Source organism: Molothrus ater, chromosome Z, assembly GCF_012460135.2.
Source record: "Molothrus ater isolate BHLD 08-10-18 breed brown headed cowbird chromosome Z, BPBGC_Mater_1.1, whole genome shotgun sequence".
In the NCBI taxonomy this organism is placed as follows: domain Eukaryota; kingdom Metazoa; phylum Chordata; class Aves; order Passeriformes; family Icteridae; genus Molothrus; species Molothrus ater.
The window spans coordinates 13,483,154-13,499,722 of record NC_050511.2 but is presented as its reverse complement, the minus strand read 5'-3'; the positions used below and the strand labels follow the sequence as shown (position 1 = coordinate 13,499,722).

Sequence of the window (16,569 nt, the reverse complement as noted above, 5' to 3'; positions counted from 1 at the left end):
TAAATGCAAAGCTGAAAATGCCCGATACAGGGAAAATATTCCAGAATAAACAGAAGATAGTATTTGTAACTGCAAAGTTGAGCTGACCTTTGTTAGCAATTCATTTGTACTTAGGGAAGGTTCTTAGCCAGTGAAAATAATAAAATGCAACAGTGATTTTGAAAAAGGAAAGTGAACTTAGGAATAAGCCTTTATCTTCAGTAAACATAAAACTTAAATTTGTCTGTTCCACTGCAAAGTCTTTTTTTTTACAGCTTGTGTCTCACATCCAAAAATGAAAAGCAACCCCCACAAATTCATACAAGGTAAAGGGTGTTAAAAAAGTGAGAGGTTTTTATACTTTAAAGTGAGCTTATTCTTGAGTATTAGATCTAAAGTAAAACTTGAAACTTATAAAAAATAAATATTTGTGAGAAATGTTTTTTTTCCAAAAGACAATCAGATACCTTATATTTTGTGGACAGCTTTGCATTTACTTACATAGGTGGATACTTCTAATTGCAATATACATGGAAAATTTGAAAATTTACCATGTGTATGCTGTAGCAGTTCTTTTAACACTAACAGGTGCCAAACTGGGATGAGTTCTGTAAAACTAAATTATCTATTTACCTTGGGAGACAGAAAGCAGTGTAAAAAGGCATGTCTGTATTTCTCCAGCATTTCCTGGAAGAGAATATCAAGTCATGTTCTAAGAAATGTGTGGTGAGAAGTAAAATCATTCACATTTAGTAAAATCAAGACTATTATGAAAGATAGTCATTCACATATGCACTGATAACATAGCTGAGAAACACAAGGAGGGAATGTAATACCAAAGACATACCTAGCCAAAGCCAAGCATTTAATTCCATGTAAAAAGGGAGAAAATTGAGAGAGTAAAATAGCCAGAATTTTACTCCCAACACTTCTGCAGGAAAGAGAAGGTTTTTTCCCCACCAAAATACAGTTGAGACTGTATTTTTCCAAAGATTATGCCCATGTGTCATTCATACAGAACATTTGGAAATATAAAAGAATTGACATTGTAAGTTATGTTTAGACATTCGGCTTCCAAGTTAGCAAATTTCAACCATAATGCCTGGGCTTAGGTATAGGCTGTGTCTAGCTATGAGTGAGACAAGTTTTGATAATTTTTCAGTACAAAAGAAAGGAAAGAAAACATTTTTAGAACAGCTAAGTGTGTACCATCTGTGTATGTGTCTGCACAGAAAGACACACACAAGTACCACAGATTAGTCTGAGCTGGAAAGGACCCACAACGATGATTGAGCCCAGCTTTTATCCCATACAGGGATCAAAACCACAACCTTGGCGTTATTAGCACAATGCTCTGACCTACTGAGCTAATCTCAAGATCATGACTAGGTAACATTTGCTTTTCAGTTATATAATTATTATTCATTTTCAATAATAAATCTTTTGGGTTTAATAGAATAACTCCAAAAATGCAATTCAGAGACTTATATAACACAGGGAAAGGATGGATATTTAAAGTGAAGGTCTGTCAGTGGGCATGTAAGAAAGGGGACATAGCACTTATTTGGCCAGCCACCACAAGAAAAAAGCTACCACTATGAGAAAAGTTGACAAAATTTGAAAGTAGAATTAATGAAGATCTGACCTTTTTTCCCCAAGTATAAAATTGGTCAAATGCATTTTTCTGAGAAAATGACAGACTTAGAGATTAGAGATACAGTTATGTCTCTATAGTTAGAGGCCTTTTATGAAATCACAGCATGACAGAAGTACAGCTGGAAGAAACCTCAGAAGGTCATCCAGCTTATTTGCCTTCCCACTAAAAGATCCACCAAATCGATGCCATTTCAGACAACCATTGACCAGCCTTTTCTCAAAAATTCCAGAACCATCTGAAGGAAAATTAAGTCCAGTACTTTTCAGTCTGTACTGGTACAAACATTTTCCTCACAACTCACTAAAATATTTTCTGCTGCAATGTAAGAGGCATGTGGTTAGAAGCTAGGTATTTCCACCTGGAATGTGATTCAGACTACAATACCAGATGGTGGTAGCTCAAATGCCTTTTGTACCTCCTCAATGAAAATTTTTCTTCAGGCTTGTGTGTGCATACATTTTTGCATGAATAATGCAACAAAATTTTAAGACAACAGTGTCAAACAAGACAAGATCAAGAAAGATTGTTTTTTATCAAAATAATACCAACAAGAACATTTTGTTGTTATAGAACTGAGAAGTAAATGGCTGTCACCTTGTAAAGGAACTTCTGGCTTTCTCCCATGCACCCTGTTTGGTGCTCAGTCTGAACTGCCATCCAACCACCTCTGCAAACAGTGAAACTCCCTCTGAGAATTTGGTGCAACAAGGCCCCACAACCTTGTAGTGTATCTAAGCATAAGATTAAACAGAAAGCAAAAAAGAATCAAAACTAAACAAAAACAGAACCAAAAAAACAAACAAACAAACAAAAAATAGGGTCATTTTAAAATTCTGGATTTTCTGAATTCTGTTGTACTGTGTAGCAAGCATGTCCCAGGATTGTTCCTACCTCTGCTGAGAAGAGATATGCTCTCACTGTTCCCCTAGACAGATGAAACAGGAAAGATTCTAGTGTGGTTTCTAGTGGGGAAGAAACCAGGATCGCCCCCTGCAACCACTCTAAGATAAAGGTTAAAGGCAGCTGAGGAAATGGGAAGGGAGCTCTTCCTGCTGTGTTTGTGATGGTAGTCATGCTTTTGCCATGATCTACAAGTATTAGTGCTACTCCCAAGGTGGTCTGAAGTCTATTACCTAGTCTCTCTCTCTCTGAGGCTGAGGAGTGGCAATAGAATAACAGAATGGTTGGGGTTGGAAGGGACCTTAAAGATCATCTTGTTCCACCCCCCTGCTACAGGCAGGGACACGTTCTACTAGACTAGCTCCATAGTATTGAACACTTACATGGATGGGGCACACACAGCTTCTCTGGGCAAGATACCTGTCCCAGCCTATCTTTGCTCTGACAGTAAATAATATCTTACTAATACCTAATCTTAACCTGCCTTCAGCTTAAGGCTATCCCCCCTTGTCCTACCGCTACATGCCCTTGTAAAAACTCTCCCTTCCTCCTACTTGTAAGTACCCTTTAGGTACAGCCATAGAATTGTAATTAAAAATAATGAGTTGCTAAAAATTTTTTATCACTTCCACTGTATTTTAACAAGAAATTTCAGAAGTTAATGTCAGCTGTTTAATTTTCTTGTATTCATTTTCATCCTAAACAAATAGAAAGACTTTTCTATTATGCTTATTAGTTTCTTAGCAGGATACAACAGAGTTATTCATAATCACTGTTTGCTAAATTTTTTTGTTATTGTCATAAAGATGTAAGAACTGTACAGATAATATTCATTAATATTTCAATTTATTAACCTAATATACTGTTACTGTTTGAGAGTTTTTTAGTAGAAAGGTTTAACTTGAACTCTACTGTCATCTTGTGGTGACCAATGTTTCTGGTTCAAACTCACATACAGAAGTTTTCAAACTGAAGAATCTGGATATTATACAGATGAAGTTATGCTGCTTCTGCCTGCTAGGTAACAAATAATTAGTGTCCACTAATTCCAACCGAGATATTTACCTCTGCAAATCAGAATGATAACCAGACACAAAGGCAACCAAACCAACCCTCATGAAAATGTTGCCCTTGAATTCCTCAGTTTTCCTGTAGCATTCCTGAGATGCTGTTACCTATATTAAAGTGTTTGATATTCAGGAGAATACCAAAAGGCATCTTTCATCTATGAGACCACACTAAGAAATTTGTTACACACTAGTCCTTTCAGCAGTTCAAGTTCAGTAAAACCAGTTCAACTCCTCTGTTTTGTTTCACACCACAGGGTGTGTGTGGCTGTACTGCACCCCAGTGATGGTGTGATGTAGTAGCATGACATCAAACCTGAGCAAAACAAATGCCACTGAGGTTATTTGTGGCTCACACACCCCTTCCTCTCTAATACCTAGCCAGTCCTGGTTCTGATCTCCCTGTCCTTGAACTAGACTTAACTCTAAGGCTTATTTCTAAAAGCATATCTATTTTTTTACTTCAGCATTTTAACTCCAACCAGATCAGCCAGGCTATGGAACGTGGTGCAGAATATGGTATTCAATAAACCCTAGCCTAGAAGATTAATAGGATCACTGTTTGCTGGCACAGCAAAGGATTTTTTCCATCAACAAACCTGTCTGGACCAAAATTGCTGTAGGGAAGCTGTGATGGGAGATCAGCTGTACCGACAGACTCCTGTTTCCTACATCAAAAAGACAGTTCTGAAATCCAGACATGTCACCTTCTAAATTTTGGATTACTTCCTATGCAACAAAGAAGCAGCATGAATTAGTCAGTGCTGAATTTAGGCTGGTGCCACTCAGCAGCTGCCAGTACATGAGCCTGTGGGTTCTGAGCAATGGGCAATGAACTCTGTTCTCCCCTGTGAACTTCACACAGGCTAAGACCTCCTGGAATGGTACTGGGTCAGCCACAGCTCTGCCCACTCCCTACCCTAAAAGTATTCCTGAATACTAAAGAGGAATGCACGACAATGGCAACAGTCTTTCTTTCTGAACAGGTTTGAAGACATGTAAATGAAGAAGATCATTTTTATCCCACAAAGGACAGGAATAATTCCTGAATATTCTTGCAGGCAGCCAAACCAACAGACTTCCTATAGAGGCTGTTGCCATGGCACCTGTCCAATGTCCATGCCATCGTCCAGATTTCTGAGATTTAGTGAGAAAGAAAGAGCAAAGGATGCACTAGATAAAAGGCACACAGCAAGGCTGCTGGGAGAAATATGACTTCAGTTCAGCATGTAGGATGTATACATACTATTTGAGTTAAGTGGTTTGCTTTGTTTTTTTTTCCCTGAATGGTATTTCATCCATAGAACACAGCGATTTCTCTTCTGATTTCTGGTAAGGAAGACAGAATTGCTATAAAATATTTTAATTGAGTCAAGTCAGGGTAAAATTAATTTTACCTAAATTCAGCTACCTATGTGCCCAGCCTAATGGGCCTGCCTAGTTCTCTCTTAGAATTCATGGAAGAAGGGCTCCTCCCAAGGATCGTTTCTTCACCCTACTTCAGACACCTAATTTAATATGGGATGATTTACCATTTGGAACCAATCTCTCCTTTTTAACTACTGCAGGACCATGGATGGAGTAAATGTCTGGATTTCATGTGAGGAAAAATTAATACAGGCAAGGATTTCTGTTATTTCAGAAAGAGAAATTGCCACCCAAAAATGAGAGAACTGAGTGAATAGCCTAAGCCACACATTTTTGGGTCTGGAAGCCATGCTGCTGAAGTCAAAATGGCTTTTTCCCCCATCCCTCAACCTTACCAGAGGTCAAAGGCCTCCCACTACATAAATTAGCACCAAAAAAATTCAACAAGGGGCTACACTCCAAAAGAAATGAGGACAAATTACTATTTAGACAACCATATGAACATGATTTGTCCAGGAGTGAAAATGCAGAGGTCAGACACAGCTTTACTAATCTGGGGACTGTGCTGTGGGACTACCCCTTTTTCTGATCAATGAACTCCATGTCACAGGGGTTTAACTCATTCATAGTGGGAAGGTTGCTCACAGTTTGTTGGCTTCTGGTGGGCCCAGACAGCTGTACTTGGGAAAAGCCGCATTTTTAGTCAGTAAACAAGGACTGACATCTAGCCTACCAGAAAAAGACATTCTTTCATCAAGTACTGTAAGACAAGTTACATAATTCTACAAATTCATCAAAGACAAATAAACTGGCTATAGCATGAATTTCTGGCTCTGTTTGGGATGACAAGGTAATGATCTGGTAATAAGGTATATAAAAATTTCTCTAATTTCCCCTGAAATGAACTCTCTCAAGATAAAATTGTGTATAGACTGTAAGTCTACTGAAGGAGCATAGTAGGCAGGCATATGAGAATTTAAATAGCAGATTTTCAGAGAATAACAGAACATGCTGAGTTGGAAGGGACCTACAGGGTTCATCAACCAATTCTTGGCCCTGCACAAGACAGCCTCACACAATGTATCTAGAGCATTGTTCTGATGCCAAATGTCCAAATGTTTCTTGGACTCAAGCTAGGTGCTGTGACCATGTCCCTTTTTGGTGCCAATGATGTCCATTGCAATGCTTTTGATCTCAGGCAGACTGCGTAGCACCATGGAGGGGTCTGGGGGAGGACATGGACAAATAGAGAGTGCAGGAGAGCCCGTTCTTCAAGGCAGCTTACTTTGAAAGTCGTGTATTACAGGTAGTAATACACAATACAGGAATACAGGAATACATGTGCCTGAATTTCACTCATAAAAACTCACCATTAAACCTTACTGCTCTCTACAACTACTGAAAGTAAGGTGTAGTGAGGTGAGGCCGGTCTCTTCTACTGTGCTTACACAGAGAACAGAAAATGGTGAGAAACTGAGAGATGGGAGACTCACGTTAAAAATTTTGTCACTGCGCGGGTGGCCAGAAATTGGTTACCCGGAAGGTGGTGGAATCCTCTCCCTGGGGGTGTCCAATAGGCGTCTGTATTTGGCATTGGGCGATGTGGTTTAGGGGCTTAGGGTTACATGGGTAGTGCTGGGGAGACCGGCGGACTGTATGGTCTTGTAGATCTCCAAAACTGGTGAGTCGGTGATTCTGTAAAAGTAACTCTGACTGTTGCAGTGAGCAGAATCAGGACTTGGCGCTGAGCCACTCGCCTGGCACCGCGGCCGCTCCTGCAGAGCTGCACCCCCGGGGTGCCCCGCGCCGTGCCCGCAGTGCCGGCAGTGCCCGGCCAGGCTCTGCGCCCGCCAGGCGCCCCCTCACACCGGGCCCGGTCCGGGCCCGCCAGGCGCCCCGCATACCGGGCCCGGTCTGTGCTCGCCAGCGGCCGCGCACACTGGGCCTCATCCATGCTCGCCAGCCGCTCCTCACACCAGGCCTGGCCCGGGCCCGCCCAAGCGGCCGTCCCCGGAAGCGGTCGCGGGGCCGTGGCGGAAGCGGGGCGGGGCGCGGCCTCTTTGGTGCTGGCGGCCGGCGAAGATGGTGAGTGCCGGGCTCGCTCTCGGGACATCGCCCGCCATCCGCCGCCATCCGCCGCCGCGCTGGGCTGGGGGCGCCGCGGGGGCAGGCCGGGCCGCGGGGAGAGGCCCCGCGCTGTGCCGCGGCCAGGCTGGGCGGCGGGGCTGGGGCCGGGGGCTGGCGGCGGGCGCGGCTGCCGCGCCGGGCTGGGCCGGGCCGGGCCGGGCCGGGCCGGGCCGGGCCGGGCCGGGCTGGGAGGCCGCGGTGCGGTGCGGTTCCGCGGACTTCTCGGCGACTCCGGCTTCGTACCTGCTGCCGCCGTGGCCGAGCAGTCGGGCGGTAACGTAGCAGGAGGGGTTTCGCTCGCCAAGGGTGAGTGTGCGGCTGCTGCGTGTGAAGCGAGTCACTTTTCGTCGGGCGAGAGCAGTTGGGTGCTTTATGGTGATAGGTGTGAGGAGAGGGGAGCCCATGTAAGCGCGCCGTAGCTCCGTTTTATTTCAGCACAGGGGCGGGGGCACATAAGGAATGGCGGCAACGGGTCCTGAAAATGGATGCTGCTCGTAGTTAAAACTGAGTTGTGGTTTAGAGTTGAATGTGCTTCTGACGTGTTTATACGACTCGGTTTGCGCTCGGTTTTTAAGGCTTGTACTTTTAGTTTTGTGACTTGGACGTGTTAGTGATATTTCCATGTTTTGAAATGCTTTTCAGACGAAGGGTACCTCGTCGTTTGGTAAGCGACGAAATAAGACACACACCCTGTGTCGTCGATGTGGGTCCAAGGCGTACCATCTGCAAAAATCGACCTGTGGGAAATGTGGTTACCCTGCTAAGCGTAAGAGAAAGTGTAAGTAACAAACTTTTAACTGGCTCTAGTTTAAAAAATCGTGTTTCTTCTTCAGTAGTTTGATTTGTTTTGCAATCAAGGAGGAAAACTTTTTCCAGTGTCGTTTTGCAGTTTGGAGCTTTGTTCAAATTAATGATGGTTTAACTATATGCCAGGTAATATGCAGTATTACTCCATAGAAACTGGCTTAAATTATAGTAAGTTTTTTTTTTTCTTCGTCAGCTTGAATAATTGTACCATACAAATGTAAGATGCAACGAAAATTACTTGGTGCGGGTAAATAACAGTGACTTACATATTTTAGATAACTGGAGTGCAAAGGCTAAAAGACGCAACACCACTGGTACTGGTCGCATGAGGCACCTGAAAAAGGTCTACCGTCGCTTCAGGTATAACACTTTATAACCGACTAGCATGCTGTGAAATCCTGCATAGACACTATTTAATGACAAAATTTACCACTCAAAATTACATTTTAATTTTGTTTTAGTACCACTTAATGGAGTACAATCTTCTTAAATATGTCATGAAATAATGGGCTTTGTCTGCATTTTATCCTCCCTTGAGGATAAAAAAAACCTTTCTGGTAAGACAAAAGGTGTGCAAGAAGTTCCAATGTTTATACTGAATGAAGGTAGTACAGGACATATATGTTATTGTAGTAAGAAGCTCACTTTTAAAAATTATTTGTGTGGTATTTTGTTTATTTGTGATTCATTTAAATAGATCATTATACTAAAGGTTTATTGAGATAAGTTTCAAAATGCACTCCAGTCCCATTTGCTCACTCAGAAGAAAGTTCAGGACAGGAATAACGTCTGGTCCCTCTCTTTATTTAGAGTTCAGTCAGCATTAATTAGTTTTTACATCAAGTTATACAACTGAGTTGCAAGTTTCTAAGACTTATTACAAATCTTGAATTGTACTTGGGAGGGGTAGTGGGGGTGTTATATGATTCCCACTTTCTATGAATCCCATGGAATTCTGTAGCTTCTGATCCACTGCACAAGAATGCTATATGAAAGATATGTAATTCAGGAGTGATGTCATAAAAATGTAGATTAATTTTATTAGCAAAAGGTATGAGGTTTTTAAGTCTCACTTGTGGGTGTGGCTGAGGGATCAATTTGTTTTGGTTAGCTCATTCTTTTCCAGTGGCAGCCATAAAACACCATCCAGTGTGCAGCTGTAGCTTGCTTTCCACTGAGTGTTGCTCAGGTAGAAATGTCATCCAAAATCAAGCTCAGGGCTGAAGAGTGTGGTTGGAGGCTTAGAGAATTTTTGTAAGAAATAGACTTCAGAAACAGGACCTCTTTAGCCAGATTAGAAGGAGTGTGTACTAAGATGTGCTTTCAGCAGGTGAGCTATATTTGCAGGGTTCACTCAGATAATGAAATCTTCCTGTCTCAAGAGGTCAAATTTACTTCAGCAGACAAGAATGAAAACCATACTGCTTATTCAAGACAATTTTTAATAATGTGTTTTTTTTAAAAAAGGTCTGAACGGGTGAACTCTGTAGTGATTTCAGTGCATTATTGAGATAAATTGAAAACAACTAGTAAGCTTCATCTAAAACATGAGTGTCAGAAAATAACCTGGAGCAGGAATCAACTTCTCAGAGTGGTAACCATATTTCTACTTGCAGGAATGGATTCCGTGAGGGAACCACACCGAAGCCCAAGAGAGCAGCTGTTGCAGCCTCCAGTTCATCTTAAAGACTCATCTGTTTGTTAAAATAAATGGTCTTAACCAGAAAATCTTGTCACCTTTTTTTACGTACTTTTACGTACTCACTGAAATGTAGTATTCATGAAAATACATAAAGACTTGAAATATAAATTCTGAACTGATTAGTTTAAAGCACTCCTTTAATTGAGTCTTCATTAGGTAGTACCTTTGTCTTGAAAAGGACCATAATCTCTGCACTGAACTAAAAAAGAGGCTTGTATCTATTACTCAAAGGAGGTCTCCAGCTAGGGAAGTGGAATATTGGTACTGTGGATTTGCCCTGTGTTCTTCTGATCTCGGTATGCCCTAGCACAGAGAGCCACAATTTTGTTTTGAAGATAGTAACTATAATAATAGTTACTGTGTAACTATAGTTATGTGCTGTGTTGGGAGGCGTTAGTGATAGAGGGATTTCCAATACCGTTCTTTTTTCACTGCTCTGTGGTACTCGAAAGCCTGCAAAAGTATTACTGTGTGGATCATTACTTCTTGGGCAAAGAGTGTGTACTGCAGATACAGGGGGTTGGAGATCTGTGAGTAGGACAAAATTTTCTGAATGGCCTGACGGGGTTGGTGTGGAAGGCTTGATACACAGATCTGAGTTAACAGTGTTGCATGTAAATAATAATACCAGATAGTAAGTCAGTTTGACTTACATAAAAATTACAGATAATTAATTTGTACCCTGCATTGTGTGTTACTGGCATTAAACTCACACCGAGAAAGTGATTATAAGGTGCTGCTATGCCAGTTTGGGCAATTGCAGTAGTTACTGTGAGGGTTTACAGCACTTTAGATTGCCTTGCAGAGACAATACTAGAAACTGAAAAACTTGAGATGCTTTAAGCTTCTGAGGCTCTTCTCACTGCGCTTAGTTTTGTCATGAACTTCCAGAAGCAGAATATTGCTTTGTCTCTGTATGATCAGCAGTTAATATATCACCTTCAAAATCACAGAAATTTTCAGCCAGGTGAAAATTGCTGACTGCATTTTCCTATGTTTTAAAATGGAGTTAGAATTTTTGGATAATCCAGCTAATCAACTTGGGCTGTTTCTAAACCAGAAGAAGTAATTTGCTGCTCTTCTGTAGCATGTAACAAATAGACTCTACCTGCTCTAGATTCAACTGGTCCATTTGAGAAAGTTGGAATGTTAAGTGGTAGTGATGCTCTTAAAATACACAGTCCACAGTACTGGCCATGTATTCCCAGGGCTGAGGAGTGCCCCTGAAATGTTTTTGGTGATGTTAGGGAAACACATGTAGGGAGGAAGTAATCATAAATGTGTCCTTATTCTCTGAGAATAAACTCAAGACCATTATAAAAGCAGCTCAGCAGGATTCTAAGGAAAGGCTCTTTTCAATGATGTTGGATTGGTGGTATGGCAGGTATTCCGACTATGGGTGGGAGTGAAAGCCTTTGCTTGACAGGTCTTAGGTGATCTTTCTGTAGCGTGGGGTTTTGCTCTGAGCAGCCTGTTTGACCTGCAGACATGATAAAGCACTGTGAGGGCAAGTGCTTAGCTGCTTGCTGTTACCTATTAGCTTCTCATGAATTCTGCTCCTGGAAAATGAGCATTAGTATAACAAGCAATACACCATGGTAACAGTGATAGAAAATTCCAATGACTTGGAGTAACTGAAACCCTTTATTTCAGGAAGAATTTTACTTGCAGCAAGAATGAATTTTATGGACAAGAATTTTGACAGCCATTTTCAATTGTTTTAAAATTCTTGGTGAGGGGCAGGAAATAATTTTTTGTGGGTTTTTTGTCCTGTTCAGAAAGAATTGTGTACTTCATGTGTCAGTTATATTTGCATTGTACAGGAAATAGATTTTGATGCCCTTCTGTTCTTTGTAGTGTGTGGTTCAATACTGAAAGGCTGCTTTGCTGGTTGCTTAGTGTATAATCTTTTATTGAAATCTCATTAGGCATTTTAACTTGAGCGTTACCTAGTGAACCTCTGCATAACGCTTACTGTATACTTTATGTATACAGTACTATTGTCATACCCAGTCTCTAATGTGTGAGTTTTGCATCCTTCAGACTGATAGATGGTGTAGTCCAAATTACATCAAAAATTACATATCCTATTGTTCAGTGTACAAGTCTCACTTTTTAGAAGTGTATTGGTTGAAGGTTTCTTAAAGGCAGAGAGGTGTTCAGTGACTACAGTGGGGTAAGATGGATTGCCTTTGGTAAAAAATCCTTGTGTGGTGATGTATTATGTCTTCAAACACCTCCTCCACGTCCTCTCCCCCACTAAAAATGCCCTTGAACTTACCGGAAACTGTCCATAGCAGGGCCTTTGTTGCCTAGCCAAGGAAGGTGACAAGAGACAGTAAGTCAGCCCCTGATAGCCTAGGAATGTTACTTGCCTGCAACAGCCTGAGAGGAACAACATTATGGTTACAGACTTCAGAAAATTTCCAGTAATTACTGCCTTGGATGGCGGCCAATATGGGAACTGCCTGAGGACTAAAGTCGGTCATCCTGCACCCCTAAAAGGAGTGGTCCTAAGTGAGGCCCTTAGAGCTCCCTGGCACAACAGCAGGCTGCATGAGTATCTCCCTGCAGGAGAGTTCAGCAATTCTTAGGTTCTAGGAGCTAGTCCATGGAACCCACTGCCCTCAGCATGGGAATGGAACAGAGCTGGCAGATCTTGAAGTGTGTATTCCACAGGGAGCAGGAGCTCTCAATCTCCATCTGCAAGAAACCAGGGAAGGAAAGCCAACAGCATGGCTGAGTCAAGGCCTGCTCGCCAAACTGAAGGGTGATGAGAAGGAAATAAATAGGCAGGGAAGCAGGAGGAGGTACCCTGGAAAGAGCATGGGGACATAGCTCAGTTGCGACAAGATAGAGCTGGGAAGGCAAGGTGTGGCTAAAGCAAACCTGGCAAGGGATGTAAAAGGAAGAGGAAGGGCTTCTGTAGGCATGTGAGCCATAAGAGAAGGTCAAAGTGTAACTTTCCCCACAGTGAACATGGCATCAATGACATAGTAGGATTGAGTGCACCCTCTGAGACTGCACTATCTGAGTGGTCCAGCTGTGACATGTCCAAGGGACAGGACACCATGCAGGACATGGACAAGATCAAGCTGGCCCATTTAATTTAAATTTAAAGATGCTCGGCAAGGGCAAATGTAAGGTCCTGCACACAAGGCAAATGCCAGCCGAGATGAGAGATGAAGGGATTGAGAGATGCTCTATGAAGAAGGATTGAGGGTAATGGTGCTTGAAAAGCTGGACATGAGCCAGCAATGTGCACTTGCAGCCCAGAAACCAGGAAGCCAACCACATCTGGGGCTGTATCCAGAGCAGTGTGGCCAGCAGGTCAAGCAAAATGATTCTGCCCCTCTGTCCTTCCATCTATAGACTTCATTGCAGAGTGCTGCATTCAGCTCTGGGGTCCCCAGAACAGGAAAGACATGTTTCTGTTGGACCATGCCCTGAGAAAGGTCACAAAGAAGATGCAAGGGGTTGCAGCACATCTCTTATGAACTCAGAGAGGTGGGATTGTCCAGCCTGGAGAATAGAAGGCTTCAGGAAGCCACTCAATACTTTTAGGAGACCTGGAAGAAAAATGGGGACAGACCTATTAGTAGGGCCTGCAGTTACAGGACAAGGGGTAATGGTTTTAAACTAAAGGAGAGTAGATTCAGGCTATGTAAAAGGAAGAAGTCTTTTTCTTTGAGGCTGCTGAGACATTTGAACAGGCTGCCTAGAGAAGCTATATACTCTCAATCCCTGGGAGTGTTTCAGGACTGATTGGACTGGGCTCTGAGCAGCTTGGTCTGGTTGAAGATGTCCTGGCTAATTGCAGGGCAGGTTGGATTAGAGGATCTTTACAGGTGCCTTCCAACTCAAACCATTCTCTGATTGTGTGATTTCTGCAGTGTCTTCAACTTAGAAGCTAGAAACAGCGGAAGAGATAGAAGCCTAGAGCTGGGCAAAACATACTCTTAGGGGGAGGAGAGGGAAAGTGGAAATAGTGCTGAGTGCCTGCGGAAGAAATGTACATTCAGTGGTAATGTAGAGTCAGAAGTCAAAGAGAAAAGGGCAAGAAGGATGTGCCTGTTTGCAAAATGCACCAATGATGCCAAGGAAGTCTTAATGCCAGCTAGTAGAAACAATCCGCATTAACGTTCCCCCTTTCATATTGTTAGTAAAGCTGAGAATGTTTTCCCTTTTGTCTTCAATCTTTTGTTATCTTGTACTGTCTAATTATTACATCATCTACCACTCTCGGTCTCCTTGCTGGCCCTGAACTGTCCAGGGCCCTGATGGCATTGCAGTGTCTGGGCAGACTGATGTCAGGAAAGCCTTGCTGTGTCCCTGAACCACAGAAGCACTGGCTCCCTGTGTGTCACAAAGGGCACACGAGCTGGGTCTCCACACTGGTGGCACTTGTAATGCCCTGGGTAACAGTGCTGGGGGTGTTTCCACAGAGTAGTAGCTCTATTTACACTAGAGTATCCTGAGTCCTCCCACGTGTGGGAATAAATTATTGAAAATATAGAAACAATTTACATTCAAAAGAAATAAACTGTACTAGGGGAACTTAGCAGCAACTTTCTGTCTCAAAAAAAGATTATGGAGATAACTGACAGAAATCATTAAGTCAGCTTTGAGTTCATTTTTTGTTTTAAAAGTAGAGGCATGCCCAGTGTGAATTATCAAACAGAAAAAGTGTTTTTAAAGTAGTGCACAGGCTTTTCAAGATAAAGAGTGTAATGGAGAGGCTATCAGAAAGTAAATTGGCCTCAAAGACTCATGGAGGAATTCCTCTGGTATGTTTTGTTCCTACAGCTATTCTAAGAGGACAACATGCACCCCACACCCTAACAATACATTACTCAAAGTTGTGCTGTTGGCCAAAAAAGCTCAGTCTTCTAATACGAGTCTAACATGCAAAAGGCGAGAGAGGAAGCAGTGCTGCTGATTAGTGTTGTAAAGTGTTTATCACTACCTTCACACTGAGTAAAGCTCAAGTAAGATGTGTAGGTTTAATTATGTATACTTATATATTATGTACAATACTTACATATTATACATAAGTATGTATGTAAGTATACAATACTTACGTATTATACATAAGTATGGATTCATATTTTAATATTTGATATACTTATGTAAAATACTTATGTATTGTACATAAGTATATCAAATATTAAAATATGAATCTATTGTGATCTTACTATAAGGCTTGACCTAGATTATGCTTGATTTAACTCAGCCTGGGAGACTTTATTGTAGATTTTATGCTTTTATTCTTTTTTTAAAAGCAACTAAATGCTCAAGGTGTAACAAAGAACTTTGAGTAAAACCGAATGCAGTGATATAAGCATAAAAGTCATATTACAAATGGACAAAATATTTTGGTAATACTCACTTTTGTCTGCAAATATAAAAGTAATGAATGACTTCTACAGTCTAGTTCCCGTCTGACTTTAACAGTTCATTTATTTTCATTTTCTAAAATGTTCTGGTGTTTAAGTGATTAAGAGATTACTTAGTAATTCATGAAATGATATAGTTTTGTAGTATAGACCTGTAAAGCTTTTTGAATTCTCATTGTGTTGTCATGATCAGGACAACAGCTTGAGTTAAAGCCAAAAATAGCTTGTAATCTTTTGGTATCAAGACAACAAGCTCTGCTGATATCTCAAATAATTTTTCCCTCTTCATCTAACTATGGTTTAATCCATTCTTTTTTTTCCCAGTGTGATACTCAGCACATAATTTTCTCCTCATACTACAATGAATGTTTCCAAAAGGTTAAAGTAATGCTTTTTGCATCACAAAAGAGAATTTTTCCTTTCCTGATGTTAGATTGCTATGCAATCCCACCCTGAAATTTGATAGCCTGACAATAACTATTTTTCCCTAAAATCTCAGATCATGAACTATGTTTATTGTAGTTTTGTATTCTGATTTGTGTGCATGTTTATTACTTGTAATGTACAAAATTTTTAGAGCCAAAGATCTAACACCAGGCCAAATAATTTTTATAATTACACTTCAGAGCTTGTACAATTCTATTGTAGTGTAGTGTAATGTTACTATTGTAGCATAGCAGGATGCTCTAAGTTGGGTAAAACCACTCAAACTTTGTCTTGTTAGCAGAAGTTATCAGAGGTGGATGGCGGAGGGGTGTCACACTGCTTTTGGTGTTGAAGAATGCTGAGACCAGCCTGACTCAACTATTCAAAGTTAAACATCCTGAGGATGTGAAAAACAATATTTCCTGCCAGAAATTGGCACTGATGAGGATGTGGCCGAGTTCCTGAGAAAGGAACCCACAAATTATGATAACTGAAGTAAAGCTGCTGAGCTAAAGGCTGATGAGCTGACATCTGACTGACAATCATTTTATATGTGTGGTTTATATACTATTAGAGCTCAGTCCCACTGTTTAATGGACACACTTCTGACACATCCCTTCCCTTTCCAGAGTGAGGGTAAGATTTCTCCCTTAAGTGGGAACACCCCTCAGGGTTACTTCCCTACAAAATTTTTTATGCCATTACCATAGAGGAATTTAATTAATTAAATATACAACTTAATTATTAATTTAATTTAAAAATTAATTTAATTAAATATACAATTTAATTAAATATACAATTTTTACATAGACCAGAATTTCTGGTTTCCAACTGTTAAATTAATGACTATAACATAAGTAATATTGAAGGCTCTCTGAATTGGATTTAAGACCATTACTATAATAAAATTGTCCAAAATTTCTTGCTGTCTGATGTATTTATCTATTTGCAAACATGTTCAGGGGCTGTGTGTAGGGTAGGCAAGAGAAACCATTTTAGATTTAATCATTCAGCTAGTCTGAAGTAGTCTGGAGTTAGTCTTAGTCTGGAGTACTAGGGAAAGGAAGTAAAGGCATGGGAGTTGCCCATAACATTCCTCTTCAATTGATAATCTCTCCATTTGGAAATATCCATTCAATA

The 16,569-nt window shown here is 41.1% G+C and overlaps 1 protein-coding gene across 1 annotated transcript; it reads left to right on the top strand.

Moving 5' to 3' along the window:
* The first annotated feature begins 6,912 nt into the window (after positions 1 to 6,912).
* RPL37 (ribosomal protein L37) lies at positions 6,913 to 9,633 on the top strand. The gene is made up of 4 exons (XM_036403894.2): positions 6,913 to 7,056; positions 7,741 to 7,876; positions 8,181 to 8,265; positions 9,522 to 9,633. Exons 1-4 carry the CDS (start codon positions 7,054 to 7,056, stop codon positions 9,589 to 9,591), a joined length of 294 nt encoding a protein of 97 aa, XP_036259787.1. The 5' UTR covers positions 6,913 to 7,053; the 3' UTR covers positions 9,592 to 9,633.
* The last annotated feature ends 6,936 nt before the right edge of the window (positions 9,634 to 16,569 follow it).

Coding starts and splice junctions, on each gene's coding strand:
- RPL37 (XM_036403894.2), top strand. Junction 7,877..8,180: donor TGCTAAGCGTAAGAGAAAGT/GTAAGTAACAAA, acceptor TACATATTTTAG/ATAACTGGAGTGCAAAGGCT. Junction 8,266..9,521: donor AAGGTCTACCGTCGCTTCAG/GTATAACACTTT, acceptor TTCTACTTGCAG/GAATGGATTCCGTGAGGGAA.